General features: G+C 38.8%; 3 protein-coding genes and 1 pseudogene across 3 annotated transcripts; 1 reads left to right on the top strand and 3 right to left on the bottom strand.

The window, feature by feature from the left end:
- The first annotated feature begins 520 nt into the window (after nt 1-520).
- LOC6031255 (ethanolaminephosphotransferase 1) lies at nt 521-9,124 on the top strand. The gene is given in 7 exon segments (XM_038251937.1): nt 521-789; nt 4,237-4,719; nt 7,591-7,843; nt 7,903-8,159; nt 8,207-8,376; nt 8,429-8,609; nt 8,664-9,124. Coding segments are annotated over 6 exon segments (1,281 nt in total). The 5' UTR covers nt 521-789; nt 4,237-4,662; the 3' UTR covers nt 9,027-9,124.
- Nucleotides 9,125-9,785: 661 nt separating this feature from the next.
- LOC6031254 lies at nt 9,786-10,887 on the bottom strand. The gene is made up of 3 exons (XM_001842032.2): nt 10,593-10,887; nt 10,106-10,527; nt 9,786-10,054 (listed from the first exon to the last, which is right to left on the bottom strand). The coding sequence occupies exons 1-3, from the start codon at nt 10,797-10,799 to the stop codon at nt 9,829-9,831; spliced, it is 855 nt and encodes a 284-aa protein (XP_001842084.2). The 5' UTR covers nt 10,800-10,887; the 3' UTR covers nt 9,786-9,828.
- A 165-nt stretch (nt 10,888-11,052) lies between these two features.
- Nucleotides 11,053-11,484, bottom strand: LOC119766686. Its single transcript, XM_038251936.1, has one exon. The coding sequence runs from the start codon at nt 11,428-11,430 to the stop codon at nt 11,089-11,091; it is 342 nt and encodes a 113-aa protein (XP_038107864.1). The 5' UTR covers nt 11,431-11,484; the 3' UTR covers nt 11,053-11,088.
- Nucleotides 11,485-11,692: 208 nt separating this feature from the next.
- Nucleotides 11,693-18,170, bottom strand: LOC6031253 (annotated as a pseudogene).
- Between the last annotated feature and the right edge of the window lie 580 nt (nt 18,171-18,750).

Raw genomic sequence — 18,750 nt, forward strand, 5'->3', positions numbered from 1 at the left:
ATTGAAAAAAATTTCTTTTTTTTTTTATTATGAACATCGAACTCTTCGAAGTCAAGTTCATCGTTTAATAATAAAACCAAAACTCATTAATAATGGTCCACTGACTAGCGTCTGTCATCTCCAAATGTGAAACAACTCTCATTAGAAAAACCCAAAACATAGAGCGGGTCCCTAAAATAACTTCTGGACGAACGGTGTAGCAAACTATCAACTTGCTTGCCGTTGCGTTCGGGTTCATCTCCTCAAGTCACGGTTACTTGCTCTAGCCGTGAACCACCAGCACCGGCTTCCATCAGAATGAACTAAACGACGTTTCAGCGCGCGTTACAAACACTTCCAAGTTTTGTTATCAGCGCAAACGAAGAAGACGACACACCAAGGAATCGACTGGTTTGGGTATTTGTTCGTCAAAAACTCCTGGGTATTGTGTGAGTGTATTTAGCTGTTCCAGAAAGCATGGTCGTTGTAATACAGAGTGGGTACGAGTGAGAGCGATTTAAACTATGAACTTGGGAGCTCGTCGAGCATGTCTCAGTACCGCTAGAACGTCGCTACCGAGCGGGTCGTCAGAACTTCAGGAACTTCGGGACTCGCGGCGTATTAAGTGCCTGTAAAGTAATAATTACCACCCCGATTATAAGTGCTGAGAGCGGGGTAATAGTTTGTTTGTCGATCGGCACGAGTTTTGTTGCTCTAACAATTGATATTGTCGAGACTGCCGGCTGAGTTGTTGTGTATTTAGGTTTAGCTGAACTCATCACGCTGCACTCTCGAGGAATCGTTACGAAAGTGAGTTGGTTGAGTTTTGTGTCTATAGCTTCTCGATCAGTGTTGTTTTGTTAATCTGATCATATTATGGACTTTCACGTAAATATAAACGAACTCAGTGCTCCTGTACCCTGCCCGACTGTACCTATCAATTAGGGTAAATTGACAACGCTAAATATAGGATAGGATGAGCGCGATGGAACGACTACAAAGCGTGTGTTAACGATAAAGTGTTGCTGAACCGAGACAGCGTCAAAACAAGTGTCTGTGATCTGTTGGGAGTTTTGAATATTTTTCTTCATGCTGGTGCATTGGAAAAGTGTATTGCTACCATCGATAGGCAATACTTGGCCAAGCATAGACGCGATAGGTGTTCTCAACATCGTGTTAATTGGATTGTCAATAGCGGCCTTTTGTGTACAGTGACAAATGAAAATATGGGATTTTTAGTCGAAAATAGTTGTTTTTGCAACAAGTTATAAAAAGAAGATTTTTTTCAGCACGAGGCGTACATTAATATACAACGAGTGCGTAAAAACAAGTTTTGCAAAGTTAAACGTCCATGTGTTTAGCTAATTCTCATACATGGGTAATTCTCCGCCAACTCACACAGCAGTTGCCCCGACCCCTCTTCGATTTGCGTGAAACTTTGTCCTAAGGGGTAACTTTTGTCCCTGATCACGAATCCGAGGTCCGTTTTTTGATATCTCGTGACGTAGGGGCGGTACGACCCCTTCCATTTTTGAACATGTGAAAAAAGAGGTGTTTTTCAATAATTTGCAGCCTGAAACGGTGATGAGATAGAAATTTGGTGTCAAAGGGACTTTTGTGTAAAATTAGACGCCCGATTTGATGGCGTACTCAAAATTCCGAATAAACGTATTTTTCATCGAAAAATTCTCCCATTTTCCGTTACTCGACTGTAAAAATTTTTGGAACATGTCATTTTATGGGAAATTTAATGTACTTTTCGAATCTACATTGTCCCAGAAGGGTCATTTTTTTCATTTAGAACAAAATTTTTCATTTTAAAATTTCGTGTTTTTTCTAACTTTGCAGGGTTATTTTTTAGAGTGTAACAATGTTCTACAAAGTAGTAGAGCAGACAATTACAAAAATTTTGATATACAGACATAAGGGGTTTGCTTATAAACATCACGAGTTATCGCGATTTTATGAAAAAAAGTTTTGAAAAAGTTGGTCGTCATCGATCATGGCCATTCATGTTCACCCGCGACAGACACGGACGACGAAACAAAGAGAAACGCAAAAAGTAACTTTTTCAAAACTTTTTTTTCGTAAAATCGCGATAACTCGTGATGTTTATAAGCAAACCTCTTATGTCTACATATCAAAATTTTTGTAATTGTCTGCTCTACAACTTTGTAGAACATTGCTACACTCTAAAAAATAACTCTGCAAAGTTAGAAAAAACACGAAATTTTAAAATGAAAAATTTTGTTGTAAATGAAAAAATAACCCTTCTGGGACAATGTAGATTCGAAAAGTACATTAAATTTCCCATAAAATGACATGTTCCAAAATTTTTACAGTCGAGTAACGGAAAATGGGAGAATTTTTAAACTTTTTAGTGTTTTTTCGATGAAAATACGTTTATTCGAATTTGAGTACGCCATCAAATCGGGCGTCTAATTTTACATAAAAGTCCCTTTGACACCAAATTTCTATCTCATCACCGTTTCAGGCTGCAATTTGTTGAAAAACACCTTTTCGCATGTTCAAAATGGAAGGGGTCCTCCGTCACGAGATATCAAAAACGGACCTTGGATTCGTGATCAGGGACAAAAGTTACCCCTTAGGACAAAGTTTCACGCAAATCGAAGAGGGGTCGGGGCAACTTTTCCCGATTTCGTGTGAGTTGGTAGAGAATTACTCATCTATTATTAGACCTACACCATGCATCAAAACATCAAATATCGGTTAAATTTGGTATAAAAATAACAGTTTGCCTATAGTGGACCCGGGTCCACAATCGGATTATGGACCCGGGTCCACTATAGGAAAAGGGGGTCCATGACAGGCAAAAAAACTTTTTTTTCAAATGGCTATTTTTCTGCTCAAAAACAAATAACTGATGAAACAAATAGTCCAAATTGTTCAAAAGACTTCAGATTTCATTGTTTTGTACAAAAGGTTATGAAAAGTGCTTAAAATATTGAAAATTTGTGAAAAATGTGCTTCGGCTCTACTAGGGGGTCCACTAATGGTTAAAATACCCTAAACAAACAATCAATCAAAATCAAACCTGCGTTGTCTGTAAGTTTTTTTTAATTAAAATAAAACGTTTTCAAATACCTACTTTAGTTTATTGTGTAATTTACACTTAAATTTGATTTGAAAATTGTAATCTTTTTGCAAACCTGAAAAAATAACAATCATATTTGTGCATTGATACCAGTAAATTTAAAATAAGAGGGGGGGGAATGAAGTTCTTGCAAATCAGTCAACGGGGAAATGTATCGCAAAAGGTTGAGAAACACTGGTTAAGTCAATTCAGATACATCTGTTTGAAGCTTGACTTCGCCTTTGTCGCTAGCTTGGTAGTTTCAGGATAATATTGAGGATGGGAGTTTCAGTGTTTAAACAAGATTTACAACCTCATTCTTATAAACAGATAGAAAAAATAAATATTTATATTATCACAGTAATCAGAAGCCCAAAACTTCTGTCTGTGTTATCTTTGTCGTGTTCTATGTTGCTCAAAGTGATAAAGTGGTTAATCTCACTGCTTTCTAGAGATATTTTCCCTTGATCCTTGTCAGTAAATCAAAGTAATGTTAAAGGAAAAAATAAAAGAAACAAAAACCATTTAGAAACTAACGCGTATGTTTTAACAATGTTTAAGCAGTGTGTTTTAGATTTATTTTAATAGGTGAATGCACATATTTGTAGCTCACTGTATCAATACATGCGAAGCCTAATCGTAAGCAGTAGAAAGTATTCCCCAGCGGTGTAGGTCATATACTGCTCATATGACTGTATAGTAGGAATAAATACTTTTCTTCTTGCCGATGGCAAAGTCCTTACTTGTTTTCAGAGTAAGCTTCACTATTCTTGACCGATTTCATGTGGACGTGATAGCGGAATAACTCACATCAATTGATTATTATTTCAAACCAATAAACGCCAATCAACCCTATCGACCTAAGCACCCCCTTTTAAACCTTGCGGGGGGGTTGATGTAAATCATACGGTTTGTTTATCAAAAATTTACAATGTGACAGCGGACCGCTGCTGGACTAAGTCCACATACACAGCTCAAGTCTACAATATGAAGGTGGTAGAAGATTGCGACAACTGTGGCCATCACATCCATCACCGTTTTCTGTGTCGAAATTAAAGCCCTCAGATTACGACCCGCATGCAATGTGTTGTTCAGTAGCCGGCGTGTGCAGTTCAATTCTGGATGGAGTTGACTAATTTTGACTTTTTTTTCTCTTTTTAAAGGCCAACGAACAGAACGTTACGCCGAGGTTACGCCATTAATCTTCTGATGAGTTACAGCAAAAATACGCGAGTAAAATGCGACCCGTAATTCAATAACCTCGTCCGTAGACAGACTCAGCCGAATGGCCTGATGTACGTCACCCTTATCAATGGACCATATGACGATTCAACAAGCCTGGAACGGTGCCGACGACGACGACGATTGTGTGTGAAGACTGTGTACGAATCTACCCGGTGTAAAGTGTGTGATCATTAAGCAGAAGTAAACTTGAACCGGCAATTGATTAGGGAGCGGAGTTTTCGGTGAAGTGCTAGACTGTGGGGAGTATCAGTTGAATTGAGGACTCGCACGTGGAAGGACCGCGTGGTGGTGAAGATCGTAGCGTAATTCTCGAAGAATCCGGCGCCAACAAAGCTAGCACCGAAATGATTGGAATAAAGTACCTGAGCGAGGCCCACCTAAAGGGTTTCGAAAAATACAAGGTGAGTCAAGAATAGTTTAAAAGTGGAGCACAACATGACTGCAACTGTTTCAAATTGCTTAAAGTGGAAATCCTCATACCTCTCTCTTCGTGCATAATGAGATCCGGCTCAGATTTGTGTCATCTCTTCTTATTTTATGCGAGACTGTATGTTTGTTCTGCGCGCTTTATACAAACACATCTCTGATAAGCTTGTACCACCGCGCGCGGTTCACGGTGTTTGACCTGGCGGGTTATGTGCTCATGATGGAATGTAATATACAGTGTTAGCTCTTCCTGGCAAACTAGTAGATTATGAATTTAAATATTTTTTTTTTTCAGATTTAGGAACACCTGCTCCAAATGTTTTACAATATTAGCTTATTCTTAAAGTTAGAAAAGTTAGTTTAAAAAATTTTATGAAATTAAAAAAATCAAGAAATTAAAGCAAATTGACCGGTTCCTTCCGAAGTGCGTATACCGCTTTACTGAGAAACATTGGCAACAGCTTTTGTAAACAACTGGAGAAACATTTGAAAAGGTCGCATAAGCATTTTTACAGCTGGAACTATTTGGCAATTTCCCAGACAATACGCAACAATTTTACAAACCCCATAGTGGTAAATGGTAGCTGGGGAGGTCAGCTATTGTTTCCCGCTTCAAATTTTGAGAGAAAGTTACCTGAAGCTTGAGAAATAGCAAAATAGTTGAAATCTGGGTTTTTTTTTCAATAGGTTTAATAAACCAAATTTTGAGTTTTTAATTTTTGAATGTTTTTAATACCCCTGACTCAATGCGGTTTCAAAAACACCCAAAAAGCAAAAGCTGGAAATTTGGTTTATTGGACCTTTTCAAAAAACCTCCAGAAATTGTCAAAATACTTATCCGACCTTTTTTTTCGTGTTTCTTTAGACATGATCTAAGGCCGCTGCACATATTTTTCAAAGCTTATTTGCCTCCTTCAGGCAAAAAAAATCAAATAACTTCAGAATTCTAATGAAAATAGAAGTCTAATCGACTGAAAACAATTTGAAATTCATTTTTCTTTCACATTTTTTTTTCGAAAATTTGGTCGTTTTGAGCAACATTTGTTCTACCAAAAACTTTACTTCTGTTGTTTTATGGTTTTCTTGTTTAATTTTTAGTATTTTAATTTGCATTTATCTTGTTTAGTTTATGTTTGTGGTTTGGTTGAGCGTTTTAGCAGAATGCATTACTATCAATACAAAGAGACGAGTTATTCCTTTTAAAAGGATTCATATTCAATTTTGTATTCATAGTTTATGTTTGTTTTTGGTAGTATTTGGCCTATTCTGCAAACCTCCTATCATTACATTTTGCCTATCTATGTTTTTTTTCATACAAAAAAATAAGGCAATATTTTTTTTTGCAATTCCGCTGTGAAACTGTCAACTTTTCTTGTCCTTCTGAAGAAATGAAACGGCCTACTTTTTCCTACCAAAAATAACAGAATCGAATAGCAACACATTTCAAAATAAATGCTGAAAAGTAAAACTTTTCAAATTTTTTTTATTTATACGATTTATTGGAAAAATACATGAAAATTTGAATTCAAATTTCACTCAATTTTTAAATTGCAAAAAATGTTGTATGGAACTCGTTGCAAAACTTGATTTTTTCAACACTCGTCGTATTTATCCAACTCGGTGAACCTCGTTGGATAAATGTACGACTCGTGCTGAAAAAATCCTCGTTTTGCAACTTGTTGCATAAACTACTATTTCGTTATTCGATTATTCGAAGATTCCAGTACATGCTTTCCTCAATATGAGATTGAACTTTAAATCATTTCAAATCAAATATTGAAATAGACTTCTCTGATAGTTTAGTTTTGTTTGCCATTTAAATTAGTCTTCAAATTTATAATTTCAAAATTTAAATATATCTCTATTACTTTTTAAAAATCTCATGAACATAGGAAACTCATGCCGCATTGGCGGTTTTGAAAAATATCATGTTGATGAGACGATAACTTTTAATGATATCGTTTTCTTTGCTCGAAAATTGAAGTTTTGTGAAGTTTTATCACCTCTTGGAGTTGTACATTTGTTTGAAAAAATAAAAAAATTAGAATGAATTAAAATATCTTTTAACAATTTGTCGGATTAGGGGAGAAACGGATATTCGCTTACTTGATACAGTATTTGACATATTGATCACAGAGTAAACAAGGTCGAACTTTTGTTTCAAAAATGTTTTATTTAATTATTTTTGAAATAAAATGTACAACTCTAATACTTTAAACAAACGTGGATTTTTCCGAGAATTATCAATAAGTTAAAATTAAGCCCAAAAAGTTTCGTCATATAGGCCTATGGCAAAAATTAACGGTGTAAAAATTTTGATATACTAAAATCAAGAAACTATGAGAAGAAACACGTTTAAGGGCATTTTCTTGATTAAGTAAGTGTTATCAACGCATTCTTCCAAGTTCCGGTTCCCGCCAAGATGTAAAACGTACTCTTATGGCGCCACACGTCAACAACCCTTCCTTCCAATCTAGCCGCTACCACGTAACGTTTGAGGAATATGAAGTAATCGGCGACCTTTTCACCCCGCAGCACACCGCGCAAAAGTTTTAACCGTTCTGCGTCCACAGCGAATCGTTTTTTATTTATAGCGTTCGATGTGCCCCTGCCGGCTCATACGTGATTAATTCAATTACATCTGGACGCGAACGGACTCTGTGTTTGGAAAGCGCGTTCTTAAGTTTCATAATAAAATTAATAAATAGGCGTATTACTGGAATGACAGAGCGATTTGGTCGATCGAGCGCGAAATTAAACAATATCAATGACCCGCACGGGAACGATTTTTAGACTTTTTTCTGATCTTGAATCATGGAGCTTCTCACACACTTCTCAAATTCCAGTACAACAGCGTGGACACCAGCATACTCAGCGTGTACGTGATGCACCCGTTCTGGAACTGGCTGGTGCAGTTCTTCCCGCGGTGGATAGCTCCGAACCTGCTGACGTTCACCGGCTTTCTGCTCACGGTGGTCAACTTCTTCCTGATCGGGTACTACGACTTTGGCTTCACGGCGGCCACCAAGGAGGTCAATCCGATCCCGGGCTGGGTGTGGATATTGGCCGCCATCAATCTGTTCGTGGCGTACACGCTGGGTGAGTTGAACGCGCAGATGGAATTGAGTTTTATGTTTATTATCGATTATCTTTCGCAGATGGAATTGACGGCAAGCAAGCGAGAAGGACGGGGACCAGCGGACCGCTGGGGGAACTGTTTGACCACGGGTTGGACTCGTACTCGACTCTGTTGATCCCCTTGTACGTGTTCAGTTTGTTCGGGATTATGGATCTACCCCCGGTTCGGATGCACTTTGTGATGCTCAACGCGTATATGAACTTTTACCTGTCGCACGTGGAAAAGTACATCACGGGAGTTATGTTTTTGCCCTGGGGTTACGATTTCGTCATGTGGGTATGTACTGAAGAATGGGGTTTTTGAAGATTCGATAATTTTGATAGCATTTTTAAATTTCAGGGCGTTTCGATTACGTTGGGCCTCACGGAATTTGTGGACCGGAGATCTGGCAAATGACTATTTTCGGCGTTAAGCCTAGCTTGATCTTCGAGTTGACTCTTTACATCTCTGCTGTATTGACGAGTCATCCGATTATCATCCACAACATTTACAAGTAAGTGAACCAGAAGATTCGATGACGATTGTATAATTCATGTAATTTTCAGATCATACCGGGACAAAACCGGTAAGATGCGTCCGTTTGGAGAAGCAATCCGGCCAATGATTTCCCTACTCTCGCTGTTCATCATCAGTACCATTTGGGTCCTGGCTTCGCCCAACAGTATTGTCAATATGGAGCCACGGATGTTTATTGTACTTAGTGGAACGATCTTTTCTAACATCAACGTAAGTTTATCAATAGGATTTATCATGAATGCTGCTAACGACTTCTTCCCATAGTGTCGACTAATTGTCGCCCAAATGACTGATACTAGGGCGGATTGCTGGAATGCTATGCTCAGTTTGTTGACGGCAGCGACAATCGTATGTGCCATTCCGTACGACCTATTGGGACTGCCAAAGCTTTGGATCGAGTACGAACGTAGCATGTTGTATGCGCTAGCATTCGTGGTCACGGTTGGTCATTTGCACTACGGACAGGGTGTAGTCCGGGAAATGTGCAGCCACTTCCGGATCAAGTGTTTCAAAGTAAGAATATCGTCTCACAGTAGCGTAGACAATACTAATACCAAAAATGGCGGCTTAACTTCTAACAATAATCCCGCTAACAACGGCCGTCACAGCCGAAGAAAACTTATGTAGACTTAGATGCTAGTAGAAGCCATAGCTAACAAGTGACTTGTTGTGTTTGTACTCTCTCGACTTTTTTAATAAAACTCTATTAACTTATTGCTTGATTACCTGCCTTGTGTATTGTTTGTCCTTTTCTCCAAACTAACCCCTAAACCCTCAACGCATGCTACTCACTCCCAACTGCATTCGTCTAGCCTACTTGCAGGCTTAATACCAGCGATTAGAGGGCTCATCGAATAACAAAATGTGTTTTTACTTTTACGCTCACGCGCTGTAACATCCAAACATCTGTCGTCACGCGCAAACAGATACCACCGTACGGTAAGTTACTGGGCTACTAAAACATAAGGATTCACACACAAACGTCTAACCCCCCGCGCGTGAGAGAGAGAAAGACCCAGGTGTACTACTCCACACAGTGGCCATCGTCGTGTAGCTGTAGATGTGTATAGGACAAAAATGCATGCATTATCAAAGAAAGAGCGAGAGATCGTCAATTAGCAAATACTACCAACTGAGTGCCCAAGTATGTAGTAACATCAGCAGCAGTAGATTCGCGAAACGAATGTAATGTTTGTTGTCTTTGCGTTAACTGCAGATAACGACGACGCCAGCCGCAGTCACGCCGAACAACACCACCACCGATGAAATGGTCGAAATTGAGCTGGGAGCTTAGACGCGAATGCATTACTGACGAACGTGAGCGTGTATGCGAGTAAGTACATTGCGGATTAAGATTACTTAAATTGTAAATAATGGTAGAATAAATGTCGTTGATTCAGAATAAATCTGTATTTTATTAGCATTGTAACTATCCATTCTGTCTTACCACAACCCAATGCAAATGTGTTATTTTAGTAAACCCACAGGATTCAAAAAGTTTACAGGATCTCTCATTGCTAGCCAACACGAATGCATATGAATCTTCTCCTTGAACAGCTAGTTGGCGACTGAACTCGCTCACCACTGCACGACCGTAACCCTTTCGCAAGTGGGTCTCCATGGTCTGAAGATCGGAGAATGCACCAGTTTGATCCCTGCAAAAGCAACCGTATTATAATAGTTCAGGTTTGTGTTACTTGACTAACCTTAAACACCAAGAAAGCATACTTCCATCTTTGGTATTGAACAGTCCAATGCTTTCATTCAGCAAAATTAATCGTTTCAAGAGATTGTACCCAGAATCTTGACTTATACTAGTTCTCAATGGCCACTGATTGTAGATGTGATCCAGCTGATCAACCGTAACGCGATCAAAACGAAGTCCTTCTAGGTCGACTTTGTCTCTAGCTACCACTTCCTTGGATTTGTAGTAAAAGTTGGTAAGAGTATCCTTTGCCACGAACAAACTCTTTTCACTTATCGCTACATCCAAGGCAGCACGGTGTTTCTCTAGAAAATCCATACTAACTTCTCGATATCCCTCCCACTTGACCAGGCATAGTGCATCACTTAGCGATTTGTACCCCGACTCGACATCCATCGAGTAGAAGTAGATTTCAAACTCGTCCTAAAAGAAAGAAAAAAATCACAAATCTGAAATCTCAACAAAGAGAAAGTCACGCGCGTACTCACAAACAGCAGAAAGGTGCCATTCTCCGACCACGTCCCGTTGAGAGAGAAAATTTGTACGTTTGTCTCCATTAAGGATTTCTGCTTCCACTTGATATAGTTGCTTACCAGCCCGTACGCAAACACGTGCTCCGGCCAGTTCCGGCGGAACAAAGCGCACAGCTCGGGCCAATCTTCCGGGAGAATTTCTACGAGTTGGTTGTCCGTCATCGCGAACTGAGGCGTGAGTGACCTCCGCTCAGACTGTTAGTGTGTTACACAATCATTTTTTTAACTGCATGGAAGGGAGAGATAGTTGGTTTAAGGGGTAGAGAGCCTATTCTTGAACTAAATTTACCAACATTTTTTATGGTTGAAAATGCTTAGCTAAGATTGTCCATTGGTGTTAGACCATAAAATGGTTATTTTACCTTGATTTAAATATATGACAAACTATCTGTGATATTGGGTTGAAATGCTATAGTTCACGATTCAATTAAATTTATTCTTTCTTAACAACTTAACGTCCATAGATCTCCACCAGATAGTCATATCCGTATCCAGCACTTCTGCCTTGCACCAGAATCGACGCATTCCTGTAGCCCAAGCCTCCATAGGTCAACGAAGCCGCTCCGGTTCGGTTGAAGGATCGATCGTACGCCCGAATCGCGGTAATGTTGTACACTCCATTGTAGCTGACCACGCGGTTAGCAATTTGGTTCGGAATACCAGCGCCAACGTATCCCTGGTTGTGAAGAATCCTATCACCGGCCAGGATGTTTCCAAGGATCAGATCCGACGCGTGGATGACCCCAAGAAGGCTCACAGCAATCATAGCACAGACAACCACGGCTTTGAACATTTTGCTATTGCTAGATTCGACACTCGACGACTAAGTAACTCTACCAATCGAAAGACTGCCAATTTATATAGGAAACCGACCGTCAACTCCTTATCTTGGACTGTAGATTCAAAAGATATCAAACCAAAACAACCGGAAGCCTTTGATAACGAAAGCAATCGGCGAAACATTTCTTGAATTTCCAACTTGTACAACAGGACAGGTAAGTCCCCCTCCAGGGCGATTAGGCAGTGATAACAGAGAACAATAAACCCACGCCAGATTTAACGATAATTTGGCATCAACTGGACTATATTTCATTGCTTATTAATCGGACTCGGATTATCTCCGGCTGTGGCACACGGTTCTCAACGGCAGTTCTTTAGTCATCGCTCCACTGGAACGGCGCGGTCGGGTACGTTCGGGTCCAGTACGCAAAGTCGGTGTGTCGGAAGCCCAGCTTTTCGAACATTCGCTTGACGGAATGTTGGCGTTGCCGACCAGCGCAAAGCAGTCCTGGTGCAGGTCGGCTAGCTGCTTGGCCATGGCGGCCGTTACGACGGAACCGTAGCCACGCTTCAGGTGCCGCTCGTCCACCTGGAGTGCACCGAGGGGACCCGCTTGTAGTCTAAAAAATGTTTTTTTTATTTAGTCCAAAAGTAAATTGAGTTAATGAGACGAACTAAAGAGTTGGATTTTTTTCTTTAACAATCTTACTTTTTAGCTAGTTTTTTTTTTAATGCCACTTAACCCTGGATAAGTTCCAGAGAGGAGACAGATAAAAACAGTTTAATTGTTTTTTGGGGTTTAATGAAGAGATCCTCTATCTGACAAACAAAAGCCGGCACCATTTCAGGCCTGATTTTTTTTTGTTTTTGATGGGAAAATTATTTGTATTACCTTAAAAAATCAAATGCATGGTTGCCATTTAGTACCGTAAATCGAAGCGACTTTGATAGGTTTGAGAATTTTCCGCAAATTGAAGTGTACAAAATAAATTCGTTTGTAATCATACTGCCCATGGTATAGAAGTGTTCAAAGTACTTCAAGAAGAAGCTTTCATAAAATTTTGAAAAGTTTACATAGTTAGTAAACTATAATTAAGAAAATGCTGATGACTGGCGTTATTTTAATATTTTCAAAGTGATTTCGAATCGAAAAACGGAATACATTTTCGGATTCTTTGGACAATTTGCCACAAGGAAAAGGTAAAATCTGGAGTTTTTTTTTTTTGAAAAAGTCCAATAAACCAAATTTTCAGTTTTTGCTTTTGGGTGCTTTTTAATATCCCTGACTCAAGGCGGTTTCAAAAACACTTCAAAAGCAAAAACTAGAAATTTGGTTTATTGAACCTTTTAAAAAAAACTCTAGAAATAAGCTTGTAAATAATAAATTTAATGTGTTTTTAAAATATAATTAAAAAAAAAAACTTCAAATTTATAGGCATTTCTAGTAGAACCAACTTTTTAGAAAATGTGAAAATTTTTGATTCGTGCTTCGAATTCAATTTAAAAGGTAATATGAATCGACATATTTACAAAAACTAGCTTTATCAAAATTTCTTAATTCAGCAATTTTACCTTAAATTTATATATATTTAGTTAAAAAGCATATAAACTTAAACTTAAAGTTAACTAAATGTAAGTGTTGTTTTTAAAGCTATTCTGCTAACCTTAGCGATGGTAAATTCGACGTAGGGGAAATATACCCATTTCAATCAGTCTAAGCCGTTCGACCAATTCTCATCACTTTTGCCGTTTTGCGCTATTAAATCGACATTTTCAGATGTGTCAACAATGGAGATAGGCTGAGAAATGGTATATTTCCCCTAGAAATATAATTTGCACACCTTAAATCTTATTTTAATAAGAAAAACTATGACCTTGATGATCACCCCGGAATTCAAAATAAGAATTTTCAACGCAACTTTTTTTTAAGCACTATTAGTCAGGGTGACCACTCAAATTCCATTTTCAAATTCCCGACTTTTTCCCGACTTTTTTCCAGACTTTTCCAGTATGCTCAAATAATAGGCATTTGTTATCTAAATAATGATTTCAAACAAAAAACTTTCTATAAAAAAGTCAATATTAACCACCGAAAAAAAATTCTCAATGAGTTTAAAAAAAATCCAAATATAGGCATTTTTGTAATTACAGAAATTAAACAACAAATAAAAAAACTTCAAAAATTGAATTTCATTATTATGATTCAGAGTAGAAACACAAATAATTAGTCTTTGAAAAAATAATCGAAAGTTCAACAATACTTCAAACTACCATGTTATTTTTTAAATTGGCAAAGGTATAGTTTTTGATACTTCATTTCAACTGGAAATGACAAAAAGTTAAAGATAACCTAACTTAAAATCTCGATCCTATTTTTTAAAACTTCATCATCATTTTAAATCAAAGAATGATTCAAACATAATTGCTGTTATTATTCATTTAAAGGATTTAGAAAAATGTCAAGGTATTCATAACAAAATGTTTTTTCCAAGTTCCCTTTTTAATTTTGTAATTTTTGATATTGAATTTTCTAATCAATGCTAATTTATCTAGTGGTCAGTATTTAACTGTTTGTTTTTTCAATAAAAATTCAGTTTGATATGATTGTATGTTTTCCCACCTTTTGCCTTCCTCACTGAGGTAAGGCTATAATCCTGCTCTAAAAATGAACTTCGTATAAAAACGTCGTAGACCCACCTTCATGTATACATATCGACTCAGAATCGAAAACTGAACAAATGTCTGTGTGTATGTGTGTGTGTATGTGTGTGTGTATGTATGTATGTGACCAACAAACTAGCTCATGTTTCTCGGCACTGGCTGAACCGATTTGACCCGAACCTGTTGCATTCGACTTGGTTTATGGTCCCATAGATCGAGTTTTACACAGATTGAAGTTTTGATAAGTAGTTCAAAAGTTATGTATAAAAATGTGTTTTCACATATATCTGGATCACACTTAAATGTATGTAAACTATGTCCGGGTCCATCATCCGACCCATCGTTGGTTAGGTTATCAAAAGACCTTTCCAACGAGTCTAAAACATAGAAGATCTGGCAACCCTGCCTCGAGATATGGCCACTTAAGTGATATTGATGTACTTTTTGGAAGCCGGATCTCACTTAAATGTATGTAAACTATGTCCGGGTCCACCATCCGACCCATCGTTGGATATGTTATCAAATGACCTTTCCAACAAGTTCAAATCATTGGAGATCTGGCAACCCTGTCTCGAGATATGGCCACTTAAGTGACATTTATGTACTTTTTGGAAACCGGATCTCACTTAAATGTATGTAAACTATGTCCGGGTCTATCAACGTTGGTTAGGTTATGAAAAGACCTTTCCAACGAGTCCAAAACATTGATGATCTGGCAACCCTGTCTCGAGATATGCCCACTTAAGTGATATTGATGTACTTTTTGGATGCCGGATCTCACTTAAATGTATGTAAACTATGTCCGGGTCCACCATCCGACCCATCGTTGGTTAGGTTATTAAAAGACCTTTCCATCGAGTTCAAAACATTTGAGATCTGGCACCCTGTTTCTTTGCCGAGCTCCCGTGGTGTAGTGGTACGGGTTTCGCTTTGTAAGCGGAAGGTCGATGGTTTGAAACCCATCTGGCGAGGCAAAAGGGGTAGGTGGCGGTCGAGAGGGGAGTTCGGTTGCTGCGGGAATTGACTATGTCAAGTCCCAAGCCTCCCCAAAACCCATCCCATCCAATCTCTCGGACGATCTGTTGGCGACTGAGTCTGAGCGTTGAAGAACTCTGCAACAATACACAGAGAAGAGCTTCAAATGCTACTTTCGACTCGGTCACATGCTCTCAGGCAAAATTCGAGCTGAAGATTATATGATCGGTAACGATCTCTAGATGGGTCAAAAATAAACGAGATTTCCCCTCAATCTCGCTCATCTCCACGTCCTCGGATCGGTCTCTCGTGCTCGTGTGGCATGGCATTGGGGGATTGGTTTGGGGAATGAGAGGGGGCAACTGCTCGAATAATTCGTCAAAAACTGTCTCGCTCAAACAATAGCGCTACGGAAGACGATCGTTCGGCAGGCTGTAAGCAGCAGCAAAAAACAGAAAACCTGAGAACAGATCATACTACAATAGATACGCAAGTGTCGCAGTGGTCCGTGTCTGTTCACAGTAAAAAAAAAAAAAAACCGTGCCTCGAGATATGCCCACTTATTGATATTGATGTACTTTTTGAAGCCGGATCTCACTTAAATGTATGTAAACTATGTCCGGATCCACCATCCGACCCATCGTTGGTTAGGTTATCAAAAGACCTTTCCAACGAGTCCAAAACATTGAAAATCTGGCAACCCTGTCTCGAGATATGGCCACTTAAGTGATATTGATGTTCTTTTTGGAAGCCGGATCTCACTTAAATGTATGTAAACTATGTCCGGATCCACCATCCGACTCATCGTTGGTTAGGTTATGAAAAGACCTTTCCAACGAGTTCAAAACATTGGAGATCTTACAACCTTGTCTTGAGATATGTACACTTAAGTGATATTGATGTACTTTTTTACTCCGGATCTAAAAAAAGAGATGAAATTTTTGTACAATTCCATCATATCAGCCATTGTTGGTAATAAGTGAGGAAGGCTCCAACCACATAAGTGGATTAAGTTAGTTTTTTAAGCAAAATGTTTGATGAGACTATTTTTTTAAACAATTTGATTGCAAAAAACTCAAAATTTCCTTGATTTTTTTTTTTGCAATTTCAAAATTTTCTATGTTTTAAAAACGTATTTTTTTTAAATTTTGGATTTTATGCGATAATTAAGTTTTCCGAAAACTGAAAATAAAGCTTTATTTATGGTAGGTAATTTACCCATACTCACAAAAAAAGTTCAAGGGCAACATTTGAAAAAAAACATATTTTAAATTACTTAATGAATTTAGTTAAACAATTAATAATATTTACAAAAAAAAAACATTGCCACATTCAATTTGGAATCTGTTTTCAAATATTCAAAAAGCAGAAATGAGTGACTTCAATTTTAAAATTGTTCAATAGTTGAAAAATAATTTTCAAACAAGTATGCTCAGAATTCCCGACTTTTTGACAAAAAATCACAAATTCCCGACTTTTTCCCGATTTTTTGCGGATTTTGGCGAATTCCCGACTTTTTCCCGACTTTCCCGATTTCCTGACTTGAGTGGCCACCCTGTCACTATTGATTTTTTTTTAAGATAGTGCATGGCCTTGTGTGGCCTACTCCAGTACAGTAATCTTGAGAAAAACTTAAACAGTTGGAAAATATTCCAAAAAGAAATTGGAATCGTATCAATCTCCCCCCGGTTTACGGTATTTTAAGATACAGGATAATTGTCCTTTTTTGCTGTATCCTGGTTCCAGAATATTTTGTTCAAAAACGGATTGATATAAAAAAGACTTTCCCGATAAGTCAAACTATAAAAAAAAAGTTTGATTATCTTGTATTCCTGTGTAACAAATGACTCAACAGGTTGATTAAGCAACGCATTACTTGTTAAATATTTCTTTAAATCATAGCCTTAGGCATACACGAAACAAAAACAAAACCATTGGCAAAGTCACCTGAAATGAATCAACTCAGCCAACTCAAAACATTATGAAATAATAAGAGTTGCAATGCTTTTCGATGATCATAACATGTTCACAATTCAGTGCTCCATTTTTGGTAACAATTTTAAAACGTTTCATTTAGATATGAAAAAAAAGTACCAACATATCTTTAAACCAATTTTTAAAAGTGCTTTTCGTTCAAGATATTAACCATGAAGAATAGTTTTATGTCCTTTTTGATTCTATTGCGTAAAGCATCAGATTATGCGAACTGCCATCACGAACTATTCTCCATCATCATAAACAAACTAAACGAGCAGAGGAAAAGAGCAATCAGGCCAGCATCCACCCCTATCTCTCTATCTCTTACACGAATTACCTAAAGCACCAAGCGACCAGCTCGCCCGAGTTGTTATACAACCCAACGTTGGGATTCCACGCCGCCAGCCGCTGCAAGAAGAACAACGATCCGCAGTGCTTGTTGGGCCACACGGCGTCGGCCTTGGCCGCATCTTCGGGCGAAAGTTTCCCCAGCCGGAATCCCTCGGGGACTGTGACCTCCAGCTTGGCCGCATCTTCCCGGGCCATGTAGTACAGGTAGGTGCAGCTGTCGTACTCCTTCCGGAGGCCTTGGAGTCGATCACATTGATGACGGCGTTCCGATGGCGGGCCAGAAACGAACTCACTTTGAACCCTCGGCTCCAATCTAGCAAGTGCAGTGCCCGTTCCAGCACGGTGGTGGAGACCGCGAGCGTGTACAAAAACAGCTGATAGCGATCCTGCAATCGAAAATGCACTCGATTTCACTCTGGTACAACACAACCCACTACCATGTAGTCAGTAGTGTGTTGCGCTCTGTTTCTTCTGTGTGTGTTTATTTTTTGCTACGCACTTACCACTATCACATAGGTCCCGTCCTGTCGCCAGGTGCCGTTGAGGCTGTAGAAGGTCAGATTCCGGATGTGGGGGTCCTTGCGGTGCCACTGGATGAAGTTGTCCACGGTGTGGTAGGCGACCAGGTTCGCGGGCCAATTGGCCTGGTACAGGTCACGCAACTCGGGCCATTCCTCCGGGGGAATCACAACCAACGAGTCATCGGTACTCATGACGGCCGACGAACGAGTTGAACGTACCGAGAGACACTGATTGCAGTAGTGGATGGATGCTTCTCGCCACCGCTGACTGGGCGAGAAATCGAAATTGGAGCGGATAAACAAGGCAGACCCTCTACTCTACCATCAGTGTTGAGGCCAAATCAAAGCAGAGAGCAGAGCACTATTCAGCGTGAGAAGAGTATGGCAACAGAGAGTGGCTGAAACTAGTAGTTTAGGTTTGTTTAGTAATAGCTGTGGGGTCGCAGTTTGGCTGGTCATAATAATTTGCTTTTGGGTTTTCTCACAACACTCACTGATTAGATGCGAATTGCTCGCAAAATCATATGCTTCGTACGATGTAGATACTCTTTGGAGAGGAAACTCTATATCAAAATCATAATGCAATCGATCACGTGCAATTAGTATAAAAGAACAGTTTGATAAAAGTTTGCAAAATTGTTATTAGAATGGTTAAAAATGATAACTTTTCCCTCCATTATGAGCATAATCTTGAATCAAATCACAACTTTCAACTTGAGCACCTTTTTGGATGATTTCAAATACTTGAAGTGTTTATGATAGTGTTTCAAACGGCAACTTTACTGAAGACTGCAAAATGATTCGACATCTCTGAACTACAACCGAAACAACGTTGCTTATCACATAAG

The sequence above is a fragment of the Culex quinquefasciatus genome, chromosome 2, assembly GCF_015732765.1.
Source record: "Culex quinquefasciatus strain JHB chromosome 2, VPISU_Cqui_1.0_pri_paternal, whole genome shotgun sequence".
Classification (NCBI taxonomy): Eukaryota; Metazoa; Arthropoda; class Insecta; order Diptera; family Culicidae; genus Culex; species Culex quinquefasciatus.